The sequence below is a fragment of the Echeneis naucrates genome, chromosome 23 (genome assembly GCF_900963305.1).
Source record: "Echeneis naucrates chromosome 23, fEcheNa1.1, whole genome shotgun sequence".
Lineage (NCBI taxonomy): Eukaryota > Metazoa > Chordata > Actinopteri > Carangiformes > Echeneidae > Echeneis > Echeneis naucrates.
The window spans coordinates 1590173-1614347 of NC_042533.1; the positions used below are offsets into that span (position 1 = coordinate 1590173).

The 24175-nt window shown below is 45.4% G+C and overlaps 1 protein-coding gene across 12 annotated transcripts in view; it reads right to left on the minus strand.

The window, feature by feature from the left end:
* celf2 (cugbp, Elav-like family member 2) overlaps positions 1-24175 on the minus strand; it is a 155772-nt gene that overhangs the window by 7661 nt on the left and 123936 nt on the right. For 4 of the 12 annotated variants that reach the window (XM_029495551.1, XM_029495550.1, XM_029495549.1 and 1 more), the window contains exons 4-8: positions 23658-23706; positions 19927-20061; positions 14778-14857; positions 8061-8222; positions 5759-5822 (exon numbers count right to left, since the gene is read on the minus strand). In XM_029495551.1, coding sequence (XP_029351411.1) covers positions 5759-5822; positions 8061-8222; positions 14778-14857; positions 19927-20061; positions 23658-23706 — 490 coding nt within the window. Of the gene's footprint in view, positions 1-2197; positions 2372-5758; positions 5823-7979; positions 8223-14777; positions 14858-19926; positions 20062-23657; positions 23707-24175 lie in introns of all 12 variants that reach the window. The other 8 variants (XM_029495544.1, XM_029495543.1, XM_029495542.1 and 5 more) reach the window with 3 other exon arrangements.

The following is a 24175-nucleotide window of genomic DNA, read 5'->3' on the forward strand; positions in this document are numbered from 1 at the left end:
ATGTCTGCAGCTTAAAGGAAGAGTTCTGCACAATCAGGGTTATTCACAGAAGCAGAATTGCTTTAAAAAGCGATGCTGTCATGGCATTTAGAGTCAAAACTAAAAACTAAACAAAACAACAAAGACCATCTGAAAAAAAGCAGACAGGGAGGGAGAGCTCACAAAGAACCTTTGGGAGGATCGTCAAACTTCCTCCTCAGTCTCCGTCCATTTGAATGACTTTTTCCCATCCTGACATCCAAACACAAGACGACGGATGGAGGGACGACACATACACCTGAACGCACACCACATGTGGGATGTGTGCCATACTGTACATGAGCTGCTCTGTCGAAAATATATAATATGGCAGGAAGTATGGTGCATAAAGCTCGCAACCTGATTCTATTTACAGACAACACCAACAACAACAACAAAAAAAAAAAAAACAAGACTTGATCTATTCATTTATCCTCCATCTCATCAAAGCGATGCCAACAAAGCGGGATTGCCGGTGAATATATTAAGAAGAAGAAATGTCGGGATAGAGGGAGCATCATGTCGGCAAAACAAAAGGAAAAAATACAAAAAAACAAAAACAACAAAAAAAAAACTGTCTCCATGCAGAAGTGTCTATATATATCAAACCGGGGTGACGTTTTCACTTTTCAGTGACACATGCAGTGTGGTGTCGCTCATTCTCGGCAAGCGGCTCAACCTGAATGCGTGTCGATCTGATATTTAGATTCAGAAAGAGACAGAGAGGGATGAAGGAGGAAGGCGGGAATTCATGCCAGCTGATTGGAAAGCAGGAAGTGGGATGGAAGCGGTGTAAGCTTTAAGGTGGAGGGAAAAGAAAAAGAAGACGAAGAAGAAGTGGTGGTGGTGAAGGAGGAGGAGGAGGAGGAGGAGGAAGGGGGGGTTCTTCATATTCATGCTCTGTTGGGAGTTCGCTCCAACAGAGACAGCAAAACCACGGCTGCTGAAGCGAGGCCGAGCCGACATGAAAGGGGAGAATGATGGAGCAGAAACAGGCAGCAGCGAAAAGAGCGGGAACACAAGGAGAGGAAGAGGAGGAGAGAGAGAGAGAGAGAGAGAGAGAGGGAGAGAGAGAGAGAGAGGAAGAGAGAGAGAGAGAGAGGAAGAGGAGGAGAGAGAGAGAGGACAGAGGAGGAGAGAGAGAGAGAGAGAGAGAGAGAGAGAGAGAGAGAGAGAGAGAGAGAGAGAGAGAGAGAGAGGAAAAGAAAAGAGCGGGAACACAAGGAGAGGAGGAGAGAGAGAGAGAGAGAGGAAGAGGAGGAGGAGAGAGAGAGAGAGAGAGAGAGAGAGAGAGAGAAGAAAAGAGCGGGAACACAAGGAGAGGAGGAGAGAGAGAGAGAGAGAGAGGAAGAGAGAGAGGGGAGAGAGAGAGAGGAAGAGGAGGAGAGAGAGAGAGAGAGAGAGGAAGAGGAGGAGAGAGAGAGAGAGAGAGAGAGAGGAGAGGAGAGAGAGAGAGAGAGAGAGAGAGAGAGAGAGAGAGAGAGAGAGCGAGAGAGGAAGAGGAGGAGGAGGAGAGAGAGAAAGAGAGAGAGAGGAAGAGAGAGAGAGAGAGAGAGAGAGCGAGAGAGGAAGAGGAGGAGGAGGAGAGAGAGAGAGAGAGAGAAGAAGAGTGGGAACACAAGGAGAGGAAGAGGAGGAGAGAGGGAGAGAGAGAGAGAGAGAGGAAGATGGCGATATTTAACCGGAGTCCAGTTCAGACCTGGTAGTTCTTAAACCCCAAAGCCATGAGCCAAAGACACACAAACACAAACACAAACTACCCCGACAACCAACAACAAATCCACAGGCCCGAGGTTCCTTCATGGGAGACACAGAAGCACAAAACGCACAAACATGCACACGCGCACACACATATACAAGTGCGTGTATCACGGCATGGCGTGGCCACGTGGCGGGGAAGGTGAGGCGGCGCAGCGACAACACAGCATGATGGCGTCTGTTTTCTGGGAGATGAACGGTGGATACACACACCATGGATGGGAATGTGCCACAACACGGACGAGGAGCTGAGCAAATGCAGATGGTCATGTTTCGGCTGATGGCGGTGAAGTGCCGGGGATCACGTGGTGGTGGTGGTGGTGGTGGTGGGGGGGGTGCGACAACACTGGTGATGGCAAAAAACGGTGGAGAGCGGAGAGAAACGCAGGCAGGCGTCGGGCCCCCTCCCCCGACCCCCGGCGTCGGTCGGACCCCCAACCTGAGAGGCTTGCGGCGTTACCTGGGCTGGCCAACGCTCCCAGGGAGGCGGCGTTGGAGGACAGGGGGTTTGCGGTGGAGGGGCTGGCTGAGTTTTGGGCCGCCGCCGCTGCCGCCGCTAAAGTGGCCAGGTTCTGCAACTGCAGAGCACTCATACCTGGAGAGAGGAGCCAGAGAGGGTGGTGTCAAACCTGGGGAGCGAGGCTGAGCGGTGGCCGGGTCAAACCACGGGACAGCACTGAACATGTCCGCCGGCCAGAGAGGAGAGAGAGAGAGTCGAGCCCCAGATGTGCTGGAATCAGGTGAAGCAGCTGTTGAAGTGTTCGGGTTTGGTGCAGAAATAATCTGACTCATTTAGTTCAACGATGGCAAAATCTCAGAGGGAGAGGACAGAAAAAAAAAAAAAAAACACCCCGACCAATCTGACTCCGTCTTCTAAATGTCCATAAACGGGATTTAACATTTTAGCTTTGTGTTTTTATAATCAAAATAAGCCTGGCTCATTTTCTGTCCCTGGAATTAAAACTGGATGTTTTATCCCAGATCGATAAACTCCGCAATAAAAATGACATCACAAATACAAAATATCAGTAGAAGTTAATTAAAAGGCATAAATCTCTATTTCCTGTGTTTCTTCATGCCTGTCTGTCACCTTCTATCTGCTGTTAATCCGCCTTGTGGCTTTCACAGCACCACGAACGAGGACACCTAAATGATGGCGAAGCGAATGCAACTCAACCTCACAGCTCATTTCATGAATGTGTGTGTGTTTGTGTGTGTGTGTGTGTGTGTGTGTGTGTGTCCAGTGTGTGACAAACAGCAGCAGAAGAAGAATCCTCTGAGTCATGAGCTGGTTGTTAAAGTGGGGACACTGTCGATGTGTCGTATATACAGTCTGGGTGTATATACAGTACCATGGAAGTACACACACTCACGCACATAGAAAGAGACGCACACAAACGGGACGCACACAAACACCATGGAGAGGAATCCATCCGCTTTGGACGCCGTTGGAGGTTGTGACATCCAGACAGAGAAATCAGACGATCGACCCCCCAAACAGATCACGTCCTGACTGCTCGATAAAATAAAAGGAAATGAACTGCCAGCCTCGAAAAGGACCTGCTGTGTGTTTTCAGGTGTGTGTGTGTGTGTGTGTGTGTGATTGTACCGGCGGTAATGAGTGTGAACACTCAAGTGTTACTTTCATTTATGTATTTGTAAAAATAATTGTATTTATTTATTTATTTTTTTTACTCATCTGTGTTTTCTTACGAGCCGAAGCCAAAACCAATCTGTTTATTTTTATTTTTTTTTTCAAAGCGATTTTCTCCAATTTTCTGTGATACATTAAAAAGCTGAAATGGATTTCTATTTGTGCTGAACGCGTGTTCAAATCCCAAACGGAATCAGACTGCTGTTGCTCTGTTTTGTGTGTGTGCTTGAGGAAGATGATGCCAGATGTGAGCCAGATGTCAGATCTTTTGTCGCCACGAGCGGATTTTTTTGTTTCAACGCGTTTGACCGCAGCTGATCAAAGTTTTCCTGTCAGCAAATTTCCTTTTGTGTTTCCTTCACTTCCTTCAGTGCCTCCTTTACCCTTTCCTTTCCGTGTTCCTCCTGGACCTTCTTTACTTCTTTATTTTCTCCATCCTCCTCTTTCATGTTCCCTTCTTCTCTTCCTCTCCTCGTCTCCTTTACTACCACCTTTCCTTCCTCTTTCCTTTTTCTCCTCCATCTCTCTTTTGCCCATTTTCCTTTTCCATCTCCATATGTCCTTTCCCTTATTCCATCTTCTTTCATTGCCTTTCTTTCCATTCCTTTTTATCCTTTTCTTCCCTTCCTCTTCCCTCTTTCTTACTTTTCTCCCCCTCTCCTTTCAGTTTCTCCACCGAATGACAAAGACGACTCTGTTCCAGCTTTCCTTTTCTGTGCATCCCCCTTTTTTCCCCCTCAAAGCTGCTCCACACCAATTCTTCCCTGCATTTGTCAAAGGCTATCTCCCTCATTGAACATACATTTTGGAGACAGTTATGAGGAGAGAAGGAGCAGGCAGGAGATAAAAATAACCGGGTTAGAGGGGAATAAAGTAGAGATGAAGCCTCACAGAGAGAGAGAGAGAGAGAGAGAAGGCAAAGAAAGAGAGACACTGTGCAACAAATACAATCTACTTCCCAGATCAGAGTCGGAGTATCCGGGCTGTGCAGATGGTGTGTGTGTGTGCAGCCGGTATGGCAGAGATGGGCCGCACCAGGCTGGCGTTGGCTGCGTCTAATTGAATGCTCATTGGTGTAATTGAAGCCTCTCAGCTCTGCAGCTCCTCGTGTTAAAGACTGAGACCAGATGTCATTCAGCTGTCTCACATCTCCTGCCAATCACTAATGCTTGCTCTATCTGTCTCTCTCTTCCTCTTGCAGATGGAGGACTAACAGATCTCCAGATTCAGACGACGTTGCTCGCCCCTCGCTTCCAAATCCCACAGCCTATTTATCAATGTGTGTGTGTGTGTTTGTCAGGATGGTGTGTGTTTGAGTTCAACGACAGTGTAGACAGACAAAAAAAGATAAGAGGGGAATTTCAAGGCAATATAACCCGAGAGATCATGATATGAAAAACAAAACTGCAGAACACAAGGCCACTCCGAACGCCCATCGTTTGTCTGAACAGCACAATTAAAGGCTGACGCACCACAAAGAAGAAGACTGTGATTGTAGGTGGAGGAGGAGGAGCAGCAGAGAGCATCCACCAGTCCCTGAATGTCTTAGCTTCAATTTAAAGCTCTGCAAAACGATATTTCTTAAAGACAGATTTTATCTTGTTCAGCACGCTCAAGGCTGAGATTAGCGCAGAACTGGGTTAATACAATATGCATTTTTTATTGCATCAGGCTCACCTAAGAGAGCGACACTGCTCCTCACCACTTTCTGTCTCATCTCCTGGCGTCCTTTCTCTTATTCAGCCCACTTTAGAAAGAAAACCTTCACTGCGTTCCCCACGGTTACTGACGTTATTGACTTGCTGAATCACAAAAGCCTTAAAGTTTCACCGATGGGAGGGGTGAGGGATCAGATCAAACCCCCCCCCCCCCCCCCAACAGGAATGGAGCAGTAGATGGCGCCAGCCTGCAGTGCAAGATCTCCACAAAAAGAACTCACTTTTAGCCGTTTTCTGCAGCGCCCCCCACCCCCAACAGTTTCCCTTTTCTCCTTTTCCTCTCTCCTTTCTGTGATTCATCCATCCCTGACAAAGCCTCGGTGTTACTGTTACACGCCCAGGGCACAGCTCTCGTCTGGCCTCATTAAAAGATCAAGATAAATCTTAGCAACAGTTAATAAATCTTCAGGGCAAAGATCTTTCTTTACTCCGGCACGCGACTTCATCTGTTATGCTCTTTGGTCCTCTTTTAGAAGTCTGTTAAAAAAAAAAAAAAAAAACAAGCCAAAAAAGCAAAAGAGTCCACTGCCACGGTAGATCATGGAGGGAAGAGGAGGAGGAGGAGGAGGAAGAGGGGGGAGTTTAGTTTATTGACTGGTTTTCGACTCACCGGCCATCTGCTGGATCCCGCTGAAGGCTCCCAGGTTACCGGAGGAGGTCGCCTGCTGAAGCAACTGATGGCGACAGAGGAGAAGAAGAAGAAGAGAGAGAGAGAGAGAGAGAGAGAGAAAGACAAGGCAGAGAACAAAAAGTGAGCCGGGTGGATACAGGAAGACTCTTTCACATCCACACAATGCTACGCCCGGGAAGCTGAACTCCTAACAACAGGCTTGGCAATGTGTGTGTGTGTTTTTTTTTTTTTTTGTTTTTTTTTTTTTGCATCAGCGCTCGATGAGTAAATGAGCTTCTAATACAGTTTGATATCTCCTCTAAGCAAACGCTGTTTATATTCCGCCATGATTCTCTCAGACAAGTTGAGCATGAAAGCTCTAATCTAACTGACTAATTAGATTTCAAAACAAAAGTGGAATACTGATGCTGTCAAAAACTCATCCTTCAAAGACTGAAATTAATAGCAAATTAATATCTTGTTTCTATTGTGTGTGATTTTTCTTCCTCCCCCCGCCATTTTTTTTCCCCTCCAGAATAAAGCTTAATCTTTTCAAAAAGCCGGAGAAAGAGCTGAAAAATCTGGGAGCCCGATTCACAAAACACTTCTTATCTCTGTTTATTTCTTTTTTTTTTTTTTGTGCCCAAAAATAAATCAATATCTGGTAAAGGAGGGATGTTTGTCTGAGCTGTGTTTTCCAGACAGGTGCAAATTACACTTAGGATCAAACAAATTCACAAATGAAAACACAGATGCCGGAGGTGATTATTTTTTAAAGGGAGGCCGTGGCTGTTAATTTGGAGAACATGAGGAGATAAGCGAGGAAGGACAGCGCAGAAACTTTCTACCAGAGGAGGAGTCCGAGTCTGAAAAGGCTGAAACAAACAAGACTTCCTTCTTAAAGTTGGTTTTATCGCATACATTTCCCCCAAAACGTCTTTTTTAGATATTAAATTTAAAGTGCAACTTCCCGAGTCGACTAAAATTTTCTTCACCTTTTCAAATTTAACCAATCGCTGGGATTTCATCAGACAGCAAACGTTTAAACAACTAAATATGTTTAACATTTTGGGATTTTAGACTGTTTGTAAAAGTGAAGCCATCAGGGGGTAAGAAATAAATCAGATTGTGTTGAAGTCTATGGGAAAATGTCCCTCCTCTTCCTCAGTAAACGTTTTCCTGACGAGTTTCTGGTCTCAGTCTGAAATACAACATGATGAAGGAGGGGAGGGGTTAGGATTAGCTCCACCCTCTTCATCCAAATATGGCTGCGCCTGGCTTCGTAACATTCAAGATGGCCGACGACCAGGGGAGGCTTCAATGCAGTTGGTTGTGATTTATCGCGCAAGTGAAGTTCACCATTATTCTTTGATAACGGCGGCTTCGTCGCTCACACGGCCAGGTTTAGGAAGCAAAAGTGCTTGCTGCAGTTGCTATGGTTACCGGCCAGCGCGGTAACATGCAAGGACATGTTGAGGAGAAATATTGGCCCGAGCGAACACGACCTATCTCATGTTAACTAACTGAACCCAGCCATTAAAATGCAATAGACAGTGACATTTTGCAGAACTTAATATTCAGCGACAGGAAAAAAAAAAAAAAGAAAGAAAAAAAAATCCATTTATGTTGATTAATAAAATCAAATTGAGGCGTCATATTGTTTCTTTTTTGCATATAAACAGAAATGGCTGCATTCAGATGACATTTTATTTTGTAATTAAAATAGATTTCTGATCTTGAGCACGACTGCCCGTCTGTTTAGGATTATTTAAAGTAGAAAGCAGATGAATGGAAAAAAATCATTACAAAAGTAGAAACAGACATAATTAAAAGATGAAGATTTTTGTCCTGTCTGGTTCTACATTTGAATACTGAATTAACATAAACAGACGTCGTACTTAAATGTGTCTTTGCATTTTGATTCGGATTAGCTTAAATGGAGAGTTTTAAATAAAACACAACGAGAAACACTGTGTCCTTGCTTTGCTGGGATATTAAACATAAAATATTATCTTCTGTCAGCATTAAATCCAATTCAGAGACCTCATTTCCTTAGTGCGCTTCACTCCCCAGAGGAGGATGGAGGGAGGGGGGGGGCAATGGCGGGGCTAAAGGAGGAATTAGAGAACAAAAGAAAGAAGGGAGGGAAAGAGGAGAAGCCTGCATGTGAGGGGGAAATTTGGGACGTTTGGAGCTGAGTGCGTTCGGTCGGGGCACTGACTGCGGCGGCGTTGGCCATGGGGCTGCAGTAAGGGGTGGAGGAGGTGATGGTGGAGGTGGGCGACGCGGCGGCTCTCCTTACAGCCAGATACTGCGGGGTGAGGCCCCCCAGGCCGGTCAGGCTCCCCCAGGTGGTCGCACTGTTGAGCTGCTGCATCTGCTGCGCCAGCTGCTGCTGCAGACGCCGCTGCTCCTTGTCCTTCTGCGTGTCGGCGAACTTCACCACGATGGGAGACGAGCAGCCCTGCAGGAAGAGGTGTGTGTGTGTGTGTGTGTGTGTGTGTGTGAGTCGGGGGGGGGGATCAGAGAGAAAATATGAAGAAGGAGAAAGGAAAGGTAAGAGAGGAGGAGATAAGGATAAGGGAGCAAGGAGACGGGAATGAGAGGGAAGAGGAAGAGAAGAAGAGAAAAGACCGTTACAGACTCATTCATGTCATGTAATATACAACGTTGGTTGATTGTACATTTTTGTGTATCGATAATGGAGGAGAGCAAATGAGAGTTTCTATGGCGACAGGGACAAGGACACACACACACACTTCTGTTTTCACAAACTTTACATCAACATTGAAAAGAGAAATCTATTCTCAACTAAAACCTGCTTCTAAAACTTCACACACACACACACACACACACACACACACACACACACACACACACACACACACACACACAGACACACACAGAGTCACACAGGAAACTTGACTCTCGAGCCGGTGGGGCTTTCTTCTTTCCCCCACGAGGGCTCAGTTATCTCTGAGTCCAGAAGGGTTTAACCAGAAACAGATTTCCTGTGTTCTCCAACTATTTCATCATCTCACATGAAGAAAGACTTGATGTGTGTGTGCGTGTCTGTGTGTGTGTGTGTGTGTGTGTGTGTGTGTGTGTGTTTGTGTGCATGAAAGTGTGTGTAAGAGAAGAGAAGAGCAGACAGAGGGAGAGTTTGGGATGTCCAGAAGAAAGAGGTGGACGTTCGGACGATCAGAAGGAGCGAGACTAACTGATCAGATTTCTGCTTCAGTGTGTGTGTGTGTGTGTGTGTTTAGTACGAAGGAAGCACATGTCTCTCTCTCTCACACACACACACACACACACACACACACTTGCAAATATACCATAAAAGAAGAAAAAAAGCAAGTCCACAATGCTCCTGATTAAAGTTGTGGTGCTGCTGAGACGTGAAGTCATAATCTATCACACGGCGCCGTTACTCACACGCTGCAATCAAAGCCTGACTGGCGGCGAATCCGTTGGAAACAAAGGCAATCTGCCACCGGAGAATAAAATCCTTTTGATTGAAAAATTTAGTTGGAGACACGATCGGCGCTCGACGGGGGAGAGGGAGGGATCAGGAGGCTGTGCACAGTCGAGCTGAGGTGTGTGTACAGGTGTGTGTGTGCAGCTGTTACGTAACACAAGTTCATCACTGACTCACACAGTCTCCAGCAATAAGCAGAAAATTCCCAGCATGCACTTCATTGGGGCTCAAAACCAAAACCAAGATGGCCGACGGACAGGCCATCGGTTGTTGTTGTTGTTGTTGTTGTTGTCGGTGTAACCGTGACAACAAAGAACACCTAACGTCTGCCCAAATCCATTGTTGTTTTCGCCATGGCATCAGAGGGAGGGATGCCACAATCGGTACAGCCTGTCGTGTTGATTATTGTAACCACGACAACCACCACGCCGCCATAACTGCACGAGTCTCGACGAAATCGTCCGATTCTCAAAACTGGATCTAGGCTGAATTCGGGTTTTGTGTTCGACTTGGTTCCGTGCGTCGTCTGCAAACAGCCCGCCAAATCCTGATCACAAAAAAAAACGCGGGTCGCCGAGCTGAGCTGCTTTGGCGCCATTCTGTATGTGTGTGCTTCCACGTGTGTGACCAGTCGACTCCCGCGAGCTCGACTTTATCAGCCCTGACGAGCGCGCCTGCTGTCTGACGGCGGCTCTGCCGTATTTACTCCGTCACTCCGGCAGTCATTTTCGCCTCTTTATTCTGACCGCGGACAGATAAAGGCGAGGAGACGACGGCGGAATTGCATTCGGAGGGAGAGTGTCAGTCTGGGGGCTTCACCACTGCAGTCGATTCCCCCCGAGACAGAAGCTCCCCGTCCCTCTCTGCTAAATATCTCATTACTCCAGCTGACACCCAGCGAGCCGGGGGAAATTCAGCCCAGAATGAGAGTCCTGCCCTGGGAGAAGGGGCCGAGGGATGAAGATGGGGGCGGCGGGGGGCCGTACGCCTGCTAATGCCTCTAAAACCCGAGCTGCGCTACGTTCTGCAGCAAAAATTGGCCCCTTTTGGTCAGTCGATGAGAACACGTGGAAAGGCATGTGTTGGATTTCGTTCAGTGATTTCATTGTATTTTTGATAATTCACTCAGATATTAACACCAACTTTTAGATTTTCCAACTATGAGCTGAACTTCTACTGATGTTCCAGTTTTCATCCATCACAACAACTTCGCTGTTATTTCCTGTTGCAGTTTCTGTCTGGTTCAGCTTTTATTGTGTGGCCAGTTGTAAATATTACAGCGTTGAGACAGTTTAATTAGACTATCTGCTTAATGAAAGCATTTAAGTGTTTGGATGGCCAAGTTGTTGCTCGATCAGCGTTTTGCTGTTAAAAAGTCACCAAAGTTCAGAACTTTAACGGGCCTCCTATTTTTAAAAACCCGCCGGACTCGCTGATACTCTGGATGTTTTCCCTCGGCTCTCATTTGGTTTCTTTTTTTGCAGAAATTGAAAGCTGCATTGAGACACATTTCCCCTTGATCCTGTATTTGTTTTTTTGTTTTGAGTCTGTTGAAGTATTTGGCGAGCCTGTAATGTTTCAAAGTATTTATTGCTGATGGTGCCGTCTGTGAAAAACCCTGCTGCTGGGACCAATTACACCTCATGTTGTTTCCAAACTAAGTCTGCAAACCATCTGATTTGTTTTTGGAATCGGCCACCTTTGAAATCAAACAGCAGGGGGCGACATGACAGTTGCCTCTCTGAGGGTGAAACAGCACAAGTCTCCTGTAAGTCGTTTACTGCTTAAAAATCCACTTACACAAAACTCTGCTCTCCAGTGGAGGAATGCTAATTATCAGTCATAAAACAAGTTGGTACTATTTTGTCTTAAACGGTCTCCAGTTTCATATATTTTAATAAAACCCCGTCATTAACTCAATGTCGGCGCTGTTTATTTTTTGATACGCCGTCACGAGGGATGTTAGCTGCAGACAGTTTGCCTCCCAGGTTGCACAACTTTTCACATCTTAGGAAAATAAAACGCTCACAGTCTCACAGGAACCTTTTTCACCAGGAGATGTTTCTGCAGTGGGGGGGGGCTCCTTTCTTCAGACGCTATTTTTGTCCGTTTCTTGACAAACCCACTACAGAAAAATTCCACATCTTCACGTTGTCATTTAGCAGGCTGAACGTCTCTTGTAAAAACTATCCCGGATGCGGGGATGACACCTGTGATTGACAGGTGGGTCTGTAGAGGCTGACATCATGACAACCCAAGGTCTGGAAACGATACACCAAAGCACCTGCCGTAATTATGGCATCCAAATTTGTAATTATGCAATTACAGCATGAGGAGCATACGTCAATCTCTGCTTCAGGCTGTGATTTGACCTTGTCTCGCTGTCCGCACACACACACACACAGAAAAAGTTTTTCTTTTTGTCTGACACTTATATTCAACTTAACCACCACTGGAAACCCGAATGAGCTCCCTCTGAAGCTGAGCACCACACATCACTTCCCATTTTTCCCCCAAAATGCTTAGAAGCACTCACGCAAACTGAATTTATAAGCTCCGGTCCGTTTACCTTGAAAATCAATCCCTCATAGCTTTCAAGAGAGTTTATGTGCTCTCAACCTTCTCCGTCCCATTTATTTACCGCTCAGATGGCCTTTAAATGTCAAACCATGTGATTCTTCACTGCTAATAGGACGGCACGACGACTTTCAGTTCCTCTGTTAACTTGAAATAGGAAGAAAAACGTAACTGAAAATCAGACAGAGTTGAATTTACATCGTTTGTTCGCCGCTACACAAACTTGACCGTTTTGAAAGGTAAACCACATGGAGGTCTATCTTCAGACTGTATGGATCTTTAAAATCATATGAGACCTTTACGCCTTAAATACGTCTCCTTGTCTTGGTCTGTGTGCACATTGAGCTCCTAAATGACCTGTGAATTTAAGTCCTCTAATCCCACGACAGATAAAAACATGAAAACAAACACACAAATCAGAGTCAGAAACAGTGAGTGAACAGTCAGCTGACTCGGAGGCCTTCTGATAGACTGTGACTCCTTCTGTTACCAAACATATGGGCTCGTGCAGTCTAACACGGCGTCTTAAACAACATCAGACTCTGATTAATCTAATCTAATATTTCCCCTCCACTGCGACTCTTTCTGTATCTGTCGCTTCTCTTCACTACAGTTGACAGATGTGTTTGTTCGCTGTTTAAACACACTGCTCTGTTTTCTCTCATGCTCTAGTTAAGCTCTCGTCTAAATGTGCTTTAGCGCTTGTGTATTTATGTGTGTGTGTGTGTGTGCAGCCAGGGCAGAACAAATGCACGAGTGTGCCTGTCGTGTCACGTGTAAAAAAAAAAAAAAAAAAAAACATGAAATAAAATAAATAAATAAGCAGAAATCAGAGTTCGGGATGGGGGGGGGGGGGGGCTAAACGAGCCTTTTTAAAAAGAGAATGAATACTGTAAAAGACAAATCAACACAAATGCAACACAATGAGGCTGACCCACTTCTCTTCTGGTGTGTCTTTAGTGGGTTCAACAGTGAATTACCTGCTGCGCTCATATCCACTTTCATTACGGCCTGACATTCAGCCAGCATGTGTGTGTCTGTGTGCGCACCTGAATGTCACACTGTAATGAGAATGGATATGACAGTGACAGGGCCATCGACGAGCAGAGCGCCCGGCCGCCATCTTTTTTCTTTCTTCACGACATGTGCCGACTACGTGCCGGGAAAAAACAAACACACACACACAATCTTTGCTCGACATCTAAGACAGTGGGGTGCAATAGAGCCAAGACAATAACCAAACTCTATTTACCAGACCTCATTCCCTCATTCGGACACGAAGTAATTACTTTTAAATTGCAAAACTGAGGAACATTAACAAACGGATGCGGCAATTTAGGTCCGCCTGGGGCTAGACAGCTTGTTTTCAAATGGAAATGAAGGTATTTTGCCATTGTCCACTGCAATATCGCTGTGTTACGGTTTAAGGCTTTTTTTTCCTCCCCTCTGTGCGCCTGATAAAAGCGAGGGACACTGGCAGTGTTTACCAGGCCCATTGTGGCAGACGACTGCTCAGAGCGAGGATAATTCTAGCTTAATACTAACGCTGTCGGAGGAGAGTGTCATTCCTTCGACTCCGAAAAGACAGACGCTGCTGCTGCTGCTGCTCGGCCACATAAATCAACACAGACCCTTCACTGATATTTACAGGGTGACAACATAAACAAGAAAAAATCTGCAACGTCTCTCTTCCTCTCGCGCGTTCGGAGGCAGACGGAGGGAGGAGCGTGCATTTTCCCCCGTGTCAGGGTCACAGCACATCAATAGCGGCCATGATTATCATGATCAGCTCTAATGAGGGGGCTACGGGGGTGAACGCCACTCATCTTTTATTCTTTAACACAGCCTGTTATTACCAGTTTTTGTCTCTCTCGCCGACTCACACGTGTTCGCACACTCCCTTTCCGTGGTACAGTATGTAATTCTCTCCCAATCACAGTCCTGTCATCCCGCCTTGTCGCCTGACAATGCTGAGATGAGACGAGCCCCCCCCACACCTCACACCTCCCTGCTTTCCCCGTCTATTCCCCCAAAAATGACAACAAAAACACAAAGGCGCCGCCGCTGGGGTCGCTGTGCAGCTGATGACGCCCCCTGCCCTTCGTCACTGATGTGTCAGAGGTGATGTTTGGAGACTTCCACAAAGTTCATCCTGCTTTGGAAATTAGGAAGTCCGCAGCATTACTGAACTTTGGGCGTTTTTAAAAGCGCCATTCAGGCTGAAGGTTGACCTCCATGTGGTCCGGTCCAGGTTCTGTGTTAATCCAGTCTCAGTCTGGATCCAGCATGATCAATATCAACACACCGGAGCAAACGCAGCCACCAAATCACGTCACAAAGTTCCTTCTCTCACCGGCATCTCCGCAGAAACCTTCCACGATTCAACGACACGTCCGATATATGGCGTTACCCTTCTCCACCGATTCCCCCTGAGGTGTTTTTGTGCGTTTGCAGTGTCTAAACTTCCAAATCAGACCTTAAGATGGATAATATTGTGTGCTGTTTAGATTTTAAACAGCTAATTTGTCATTTTTGGGCTGAATGAATAAACATGAATTGGTTTGAGTTGATTTTTCACCAGATTTTTTCCATCAACTTCCTCATTAATTCAACAGATACAGTATATTACAGCCTGATTTAAACAGTTCACCAACTTAAAGTGATTTTATTTGTGTATATATATATATATATAAAAAAGTTAAACTGCTCTGATTAATTTCGTGTTGCTGCAGCCGCAGATTGATGTAACTGCAGTCAATTCGAGCTCACGCTGGGCTGGAAGTGATGAAAGTGTTACCAGGCCCGACCTGGGGAGGACCAAGGGGACTCTGGGGCACGGACATATTCAGGCATGTTAAATTGGCCGGTACGCTTGACAAGAGTGAGGTGCAAGAATAAAAAAAAAAAAAAAAAAAAGGAGGAAGAGAGGCAGAGAGAGTTAAAGAAAGGACGAGAGTACAGTACCTCCATAGTCTGAGACTGGTGCATGGCTTTGATTGCATTCTGTGCCATAGCTCTGGTGGAAAACGTGACAAACGCACATCCTGTAGGGAGGGGAGGGGAGGGAGGGGGGAGGAGAGGAGGGATGGAGGGACAAGTGGAAGGGAGGAGGGAAGAAGAAGAGGAGGAGGAGGAGGAGGAGGAGAGAAGACAAGAAAGAACAAAAACAAGACAAAAGGGTTGGACACATCGTTGTTATAAAAAAAAAAACCAAAACAGAGATTGATACAGAGAACAGCTCACAGGTGGACAACAGTGTTCTCAGCGTCATGACAACCACAGCCCCCCACCCCCCCACCCCCCCTTGTCCCGCCACCGCATGACAACCACAATCCGCTTCCTCCTCGTCGCCGTCTCTTCCTGTCTGTCTTTTCTCTCAAAGACTCAATGATGGAAATCAGCCCAAATTTGCATGAAAGTGATTTGAATTCATTTGTGCCCCCCCCCCCACCGCCCCCCCTTAGCCCCCCTTGGATTGTGCATCTGATTGGGCGCCTGCTTCCTCTCCTTGTTGTGGTGGCGGGACAGAATATCTGCAGGGCTGGGGGGGTTCAGGGGGAAAGACGGGAAGCAGTAAGGAAATCGTACCAATTCTATCCAAAGACAGACTGAGAGGAGGAGAGAGGGAGACGGGGGAGGAGGCGTGGCCGAGCTCCTCCGTGACTGACACTGATTTTAGCCAATCAGGATGGGATGCAGCCTGGGAGCAGTTTCATGGGAGTTTGTTATTGGTTGTTTGTGTGTGGGGGGGGGGTGGGGGGGGGGGTGCAAGGTTGTGTTTGTCTGGCTGGTTAGGGAGTGATTAGAGGAGATAATGTGAGAAGTGCTTCACCAACACCCCGGGCTAATAATATGCTAACAAACTGTTAGTGCAGCCAGGCCTGAACTGATTACACACAGACACACACAGACACACACACATGTTCAGGTTGGTCTGGCTGACTCGTGGCTTTGGCTGCAGAGGAAAAAAGCAATAGCCTGGGTCATCGAATAAACTCTCTACGGGCGTGAGGACAGGATGAAAGGGCAAGGGGGAAGAAGAGGGGAGAAATTGCGAGGCCGATAATGCGAGACAGAAAAAGAGGAAGGAGGAAGGAGGTGATGCTTCGAGGAATAGATGTGATCATTGTCCTCTTCCACCTCTATCAAACGCCAGCTGCTGCCGTGATAGAACGAGGCTGAGAGTGACGGATTGGTCAGATTTCACACGGAGGCTTTTCCCAGAGAAAACACAAGCGCGTCCTTGTACCGTGTTTGTGAAAAAAAAAAAAAAAAAAAAAAAAAAACATCAAAATAAAATAAATTAAAAGATTAAAAGCCCTTTGTGATCTTACATTTAACGATGCCAGATGTAGGACAGGTCGTCTTCTAAAATCCCCCCGTGTTTAATTTAACGGCCGTCCTCTCTGAGAACTTATCAAAAGTCCCCTTTGGTTTCTTTCCACAGTGATCACGAGCTTCTGCGGCTAAAAGCTCCCAGTTTAGGCCGCAGAAGCTCGTGTGTTTCAGCCATTAGATGGAAACCAGTCGACCAGGATTCACCGCTGAACTGAACCAGCTGCTTTTAGTAGAAAGGATCCATCAAACTGTAACCGCAGAGGTTTCTGTGTCGTACTTCAAATGTGCTTGCTTGCTCGTTAATTTATTATTATATTTAATTATATTTACTATCAATAAAAAAAAAAAAGTTTATCAAAACTAGTTTAAAGAAACACACACAGCCAGAGTAACATCTATAGTAATGGTTCTGGTTATTTTTATCTATCGGCCTACTTCCTGTATAAAACTAACTTGACCCCATTTTTTATGTCCTTGCCAGCTGGAGGTTATAGTTTATTTAACTTTTATATAAAACTGCCTCAGTGATTTCACGCTGCAGAGAAATAAAGGTAATGAAAGGAGGCTGAAGGTTAGCAGATTCTTTGGCGCTGACCTAGTAAACACTTCGATGTGTCCTTTACAGAGCCGGGTGAGCGGGTATCACTGCAGATAGGACATTTGAAAAAGGGGTCATTTTTTCATCTGATTCTGGGGACTGTCTATTTTAGACGGGCCGCAATCTGTCATTTAACTGCTTATTTTCCAGGAGGTTGCCCCCGTCCTGTGTGGAGACGAGAGCAGGCCCAGAACTGGATCAGTTCTGCTGGGGGCTTCCATTTGGGTTAGCCCTCCAGACCGGACTCGATATGCCCTGAATCTATTTATAAAGCTGCGCAGCTACAACATCTTTAGCTGTGATCTCATGGAAACTCCTGGGTTTTTCCTCCAACGACAGAAAGAATACCCCCAAAACAACAACGAAAAAAAAAAAAAAAAAAAAAACGCTTCCTGCAGCTCGAAACTCGAGGCTTCTAAATTAAGAATTTCTCAGCGCCTGAACGTTGATTCATGAATGCCAAAGCTGTTAATGACAAAAAAAAAATTGGGGTGGGATGATTTCTGGCTGGTTGGTGCGTGTCTTATTTTCCACGGCGCTGTGATGGGACGTGGCTTGAGCGCTAAAAATACCTCACGGGCCGCATTCTGTCGTCAGCAGAGAACCAAACAGTCCTTTAATGAAAGTAGGGTAGCTCCCCAGGCCCCGCCATCCACTGGTGGTGTGATCCATATTTTATTAATAGCGGGATGGTGCGGCGCTCTTCTGATTGATACCGCAATTTAACAGGAGCTCAGCACCGCGGCTAGGTGGGACCGAGGACCTCTGGGAGTTGGGGGCACGTAGAGAATCCTTAAAGGCCTATTTATTTCCAACCTGGTTAGAGCTGTTTGTTTTACCAGCCGGATCCGAACCGGACTACTAGCAGCATTTCCTGTTTGATTTGCGTCAAGCTCGCTAAACGGTTTACAGAAGCTCTGCAGAAACAAGGATGCGGCCGTTGCATCTGAAATATTCATGAGGACAAAAGAGAGGAGCTGAAATAGGAGGATGGAAGGAGGCCGATGTGGGATGTCTGGGAAAAAGAGGACAAAATGCAAGGGAGTTCTAGGGAGGAGGAACGAGGGCGGTGGCGCTCGGACAAGGAAGCAGTGCAACATGGGAGTTTGAGTGGTTTAGTTTGCAGCAGAGATTGATTCTCAGTAGAGACAGCCTTGAGGAGAAAGAGAAAGATATAGAGGAGAAGGCACATTGACAAAATAAGACACGAGTCAACGATAAAACATCCACAACGTCCGACAAGCACGGGGAAAAAAAAAAAAAAATCAAATGTGACCGATGACAGTGACAGCTGGTGTGACAGCAGGAAGAAGAATATGGAGGACACAGAGTTTCAGAAGCCCCTCCATCTCCTCAGCACGTAGACAACACAAGGGGGAGAGAGGGAGGGGAAGGTGGGGAGGATGGGGGAGGATGGCAGAAAGCAGGTGTGTCCGGGGTTCATGGGTTTAGTGGCGACTGCTGAAATTCACCGCTGGATTAATCTTAACAAGTCAGTTTTGTGATTTCTCTATTTTACAAACGTGTGTTGTAACATCATGCTGCACTTTTTCTTTCTTATTATGAAACCACTGACCTTGATTTAATCCAACAGGAAAAACACTTTCACATCTTTCATGGTTTGTTTCTTTATCAATAATTAAAGAAAATTAGGGCTGCTTTAGGTTTGCCTTTAAATTAGTGATGTAACATCGAAGCAGCAGGAGCAGCAGCAGCCCGTCGTCTTCTTCACCAGCTTACGGTGAAGCTAAACTGGAAGGGCAGCGAGGGTGAAGGATATGAATGGAGGTCAGGAGGTCAGATGATGGCGGTAGAGAAGGTGTGTGTGTGTGTGCGCGTGGGGGGGGGGGGGGGGGGGGGGTGATCGGAGGGGTCGGGGCTGAGGCTGAGAGAGCAAGAGGAGGAAAGAAAAAGGGGAGGAAGAGCGATATATAGAAGGGAAAAAGGAGAATCGTGTATTCAAAGTGGCTGCGGCAGCCTCAAGGTGTCACTCCGGTTCGTTTGTGTTACTCTTCGGAAACCTTGACTTATTTTTTTTTTTTTAAAAAGGAGGCGGCTGGTTGACAGCAGAGCTGATAGAAGCTTCTTTTTTTCGCACACAAAGAGTCATTACACAAGCTCGACGCCGCCGTCCAGATCAAACCTCAAACAGCTCGGAAAGAAAACGTCGGTGTTTTGAATGGATTTCTGTTTCGTTGAGGAAACACAGAGGCAGAAACTTTTCACCAGGCCGCTGTGGAAGAACTTTAAGCAACAAATGCAAGGAAGAGGAATAATTACACATTGTAACTTGATGAACTGATGCGGTCGGCACAAAAGATTCCCCGTTTTGTGAAAGGTCTTCATCTGGGTGTCTAACTCTATTATTATTGTCATTATGATTTCTGTATTGTGTGGGCGACACTCGCGAGAAAAGCTGTAATTTGCATTACTTTAAGACTTTAAAATACACAATTGTTTGTCGTAGTGGAAGCCAACTTCCACATCCAACTTTAGATGTGAGTCGGGTTCCCTTTCTGTGAACCTGTGACCTTCAGACTCAGATGACAAAAATAACATGCCGTCTGATCACAACATCAAAAAACGCTTCCAGAAAAACGGGCTTCGTATTCATGGTCACAGAAAAATGCCCAACGGATGATTCGAGCGTCTTCATTTCAGGGTTTTTGAAAGGAGGCAGAAAAGTTTAAATGGGCTGTCACTTTAAGTTTACATTCCTGAAGTTATATGTATAAATTTCCAGCTGCCATGAGACACTAATCAGCACAGTTTACAGTAAACAACATCTTGACAACACTGACAGCTCATGAAAAATTTTCAGCGAAACGACAGAGAGGGGAAACACTTGAAAGCAAATGAGCTGCTGATTATGTCGGAAAAAACGTCTACGTGGGGAAAAAACAGAAGCTTTCAAAATCAGTTTTGGTGCTGGATCAATGCCAATAAATACAGTTAGCACAGTTATAAAAAAAAACAAAAAACAAGCTCATCCAATTTATTATCAGTCGCTTTAATTGGAGACGCTGCCATCAACCAGCCGACTCTTGTCGCACGAGAGTTTTGAGTGCGAGTCACGAGACAAGCGGAGAAAACGAACCACAGCGGCAGCTGGAGGCAACCAAGGCACAAATATCCAACACTGAGGTTCGGATGGGAGCGAGCCGGAGCGACACGCACCTCTGCTGAGGCCGTCGGGCCCTCGGAGGATCCGGCACTCCTCGATCTGTCCGAACGCCGAGAACATGACCCGGATGTCGTTCTCGTTGCACTTCTTCGACACCATGCCGATAAACAACTTCCTGTCTTCCACCGCTGCAGAGAGAAGAAGACACATTTTTAGCTGATGGTTAAAAATATCCAATTGCTGCTTTAAAAGTTTCTCTGAAACACAAAAAGTCAAAGTAACAAAAGATAAAAACAAAAAGAACACAACAATGGAGGGAGACGGTGAAAGACAGAGTTCATGTGTTTCATCATGCCTCATTATCACTTCAACACCGACTATAGCTGAGACTCTCCAGCTCGTCCTCTCTCACCCTTTTCCTTCCTTCCTTCCTTCCTTCTGTCCTCACTCCTTCCCTCCCTGCCTCCTTCTCTCGTGTCTCTAACTTTCTCCGTCGATGACACAATCCCCTCCTTCTCAGGTGCAATCTCTGAGAACGGCAGGTGACTGCGAGAAGCTCATTCTGTGTGTGCGCGTGAGGTTAAGAGTGAATTAAGCTGAGAGCGAAATCTGAAATAAAGTGTGTGTGTGTGTGTGCGTGCACGAGCGCGCGTGTTTATATATTTATGTGCTTCCACCACATTCAATGTAATGCTAATCCAATTCATTTTTAATGAGGAAACTGTCAGCTCTTACCGCGAGGCGAAAGAGATAAGCGGTCTGTTGCACTCTGGGAAATCAATAGCGCACTTGTTTATTTTGCTGTTTGAATTGTTTGTGTGTTTAAAAAACAAACCGTCGGGATACGCTGCCAAGATAAGTGTTGTTTCAAAAAGCTTTAACTCCTTTGTACACAACATCCGTGTGTGTGTGTGTGTGCACATCACTCCAGAGGAAGATTACCACAAGTCTAACAGCAATGTAATTAATTTAGTCGGTGTCGATAGAAAAGAAAGAGAGCAGATATCGTTACAATTGACTGTTTCTGTTTTTCGGACGAGGTGCAGGCGGGCGGGCGATAAGACTCATGAAGACGGCTGTGGGATGATCAGGAGTCGGCTTCGCTTTGTGGGATGAACTGCAGCAGAATTGGCTTCATGCTGAGTTTTAACACATTAACAGGAATGGAAAAAGAAGGAGCACCAATAATGTCATCTCCTCCGAGCAGCCATTCATCACTGTAACAGCAGCTCTGGGGTCATTAAAGGTCGTTAGCATGAAGCGGATTCACATGTTACACACAGTCCGCTCTGTCTGCACTTCATTAAACCCTTCGATTGTCTTTGTTTTCATTTAAAAAAACAAATACCACCAAGTTTCCACGTAGTTATAGATATATCCCTCAAGACCATCAGGAGTTCTGCTCATTCTTTGGAGCACTGATGATGAGAAAGCAGCTCTAAATATCTGATTGTGTTTATTTTGTCAACACAACACATTACGTTGTGACGTGTGTGTGAGACATTTTCGTCTCATAAAGTCGTATTTCAGTGGAGACGGTGACGACGTTTATAAAGTTTCTTGAAGCAGCAGGCAGCTTGTGGTACTCCTCAATCATCTGGCGTGTCAGTCTGAAGAGCTGCACTGTGCTTTTGTATGCAGACACACAAACACGCACTCCTCCTGCAGGTGTCACAAAAACACCTTTAAATCTTCTGCCGTGTTTTTAAATGGCCAGTTCATCCAATCACGGTTTTTATGGTACCCATTTTCATATTCTGCTCAATTACTCAGCGTTAAGGGTCGATTCACCCAAATTTCAAAAAACACAAATTTTCTCACTTAGTCATGCAAATAATTTCAGTTTGGTTTTCTTAAAATGTTTTTTTCTGATCTCGGCCGTCCACAGACTCAGCCAGCAGCGGCTGTCATCGAGAAAAAAATGTTTGTCCACGCTCATTATGCAGAGCGACCTTAAATGTGTTCCTGGAATGAAAACATAACTGTGGGAATCTTTTTTTTTTTTTTTTATTTTAAATTAGCCCCCAAAAACTGAAATCACACTAATCTTCATTATATTTGAGTGGGAGCTCGAAGGCTCTGCAGTGAAAGATGCCGAAACAGCGACTCATGGGTGAATTAGCGGGACAAGAGGCTGAGCTGAAACTCCTGGAGAGAGAAACGGTTTCATGAACAACTGCCAGAGCAACGCTTTGATTTCAAGAAAAGACGCCAACATCAACATGGCGGAGCGATTTTTTTATGTTCGAATCTGCTGGAGATTTGAATCCTAAAAAAAAAAAAAAAATCATTTATCAAATCTGGTAATGTTAACTCTAGCTAATGACCACCGGCTGGTTAAAAAGGAGTCAGATTGAAGTCTATGGGAAAACGTCCCTCCTCCTCCTCCTCCTCAGTAAACGTTTTCCTGACGAGTTTGTGGCCTCCGTCTCCAGTTTACAGTCTTCAATTCAGCATGAAGAAAAAAGAAATGTGACATATTTATTCCTTCTGCTCATGGTTTGTAGTTTCACAGGTGTGTGGCTTAATGTTCGTATTATCCCAAAACATCTTCCTTTCTCTCCTTTTGTGATGCGATGATGCAGGTGAGGTGGAGGGGGGTGTGGTAGCCTCGGCTCCATAAAATCCTCCAGAGGCTCCGTGAATGAAAGGTCAGAAGCCCTGAAATCACAAGCCCCGCTCGAGCGTCACGTTTCCTGACACTTGAGCAACATTTCAGTCACTCTTGCACAAAAACTCCAGCAACCAGCTGCCGGAAGAGATAATTTTAAGGCTTTTTAAGGTTTGTCTCATCCTTTTGTATTTTTCCTTATAAAGTTGTCGTTCTTAAAAATGTCACCGAGTCTCCACATATTCAGAATCTGCTCAGCCACAGCTAATTATAGAAATCCTTCAGTAAAGACTCTGTGCACTGTATTAGGGGACAGCAGCTCAGAAAACCAGAAAGAAATTCTTGATAAAAAACTGCATGAAGCAGAATAAGCAAAGAAAAGGTTGTTTCTGTCTTTATCTGATCTGGAGTTCTCCTCATTAATGATGGAAAATCAGCTGTCTTTATTCTGTCAACAAACATACAGGACTGATCCCATTTACTTCATTGTGACATCACTGACTGGTGGATGTAGAGAGTTAGGCGTCACTATCAAAGATGGAGGGCAAACACACAGACTGATCCAAATCCAACCTCACTTCATTCATAAACGTGGTACAGAACGCAACTTCGGTGTGTTACAGATCTGCGTGTCCGGCCAATGAGCTTTGAGCTTGAGCGCGTCTCAATCTCAGTTATGTTGACGACTTGACAAAGAAGCTGGTTCCTCGTTGGAATGAGACGGACGGGAGGAACAGGAAGTCAATTCACAGCTGGATCTGCAAAACGCAGTTTGGAAATGAGAATGGTGTGTGTGTGAGCGCACAGCATGTTTGTATGAGCAAACAGCCACAGGCGAAGAGCGGCCAGTTCACCGCGAGGCCAAAACGATTCAACTCTCACTGACCTCCTTCTGAAGCCCCTTAATAATTCATCATACATATAAAAAATATATTTCTATATATATATCAGCATTTCCCCGCCATCGCTCTCTTTCTCTCCCTTCTCTTCTCTATGTCTCTCGCCCACCTCTTTGCTGCTTGTCCTGTCTGCCAGTCAGGCGGCGAGCGAGCACATCGGTGAGATAACTATTACCAAACACATTGAAGAAAGCCACTGATGCATGTGTGTGCGAGATTGACGCCTCTGTGTGTGTGTGTGTGTGTGTGTGTGTGTGTGTGTGAGGTCACTCACCATTAGATTTCTCACTGTCTGCAGGTTTCATCTGAATGGGGTGGTGCATCTGTGGAGACAAAAAAAAAAAAAAAGACAAAAAGACAAAGTAAGTGAAACGCACAAACACGCGTTGCATTTCAGGCATTAACACACTGCAGGATTTTTCATCCAGAAGGTGGTGGTAGGACACTAAAAGTGCCAGAAACAATGGAAGACGAGAGAAAAACTTAAGAGTTCATTTCATGAATGTGGAATCTGATCAGAATTAATGTGACAAGTCCAATTTAAGGCACGAAGCTGTTTTCTTTTCCATTACTGGAACATTCACATATGATTTTGTTCCTGTCATATACAGAGTCGCTTGTGTTTAAGAAACATGAAGAAGAAGACCACAGAGAAAAAAAAAACAAAGTTCAGTGAGCTGTGAATAAAAAATAAACTCATTTAATAACAAAAGAAATGTATAGATATAAACTATAAGAGAACACAATCAGTCAACACAATGAATATACAATATATTTAATAACAGAATGAAT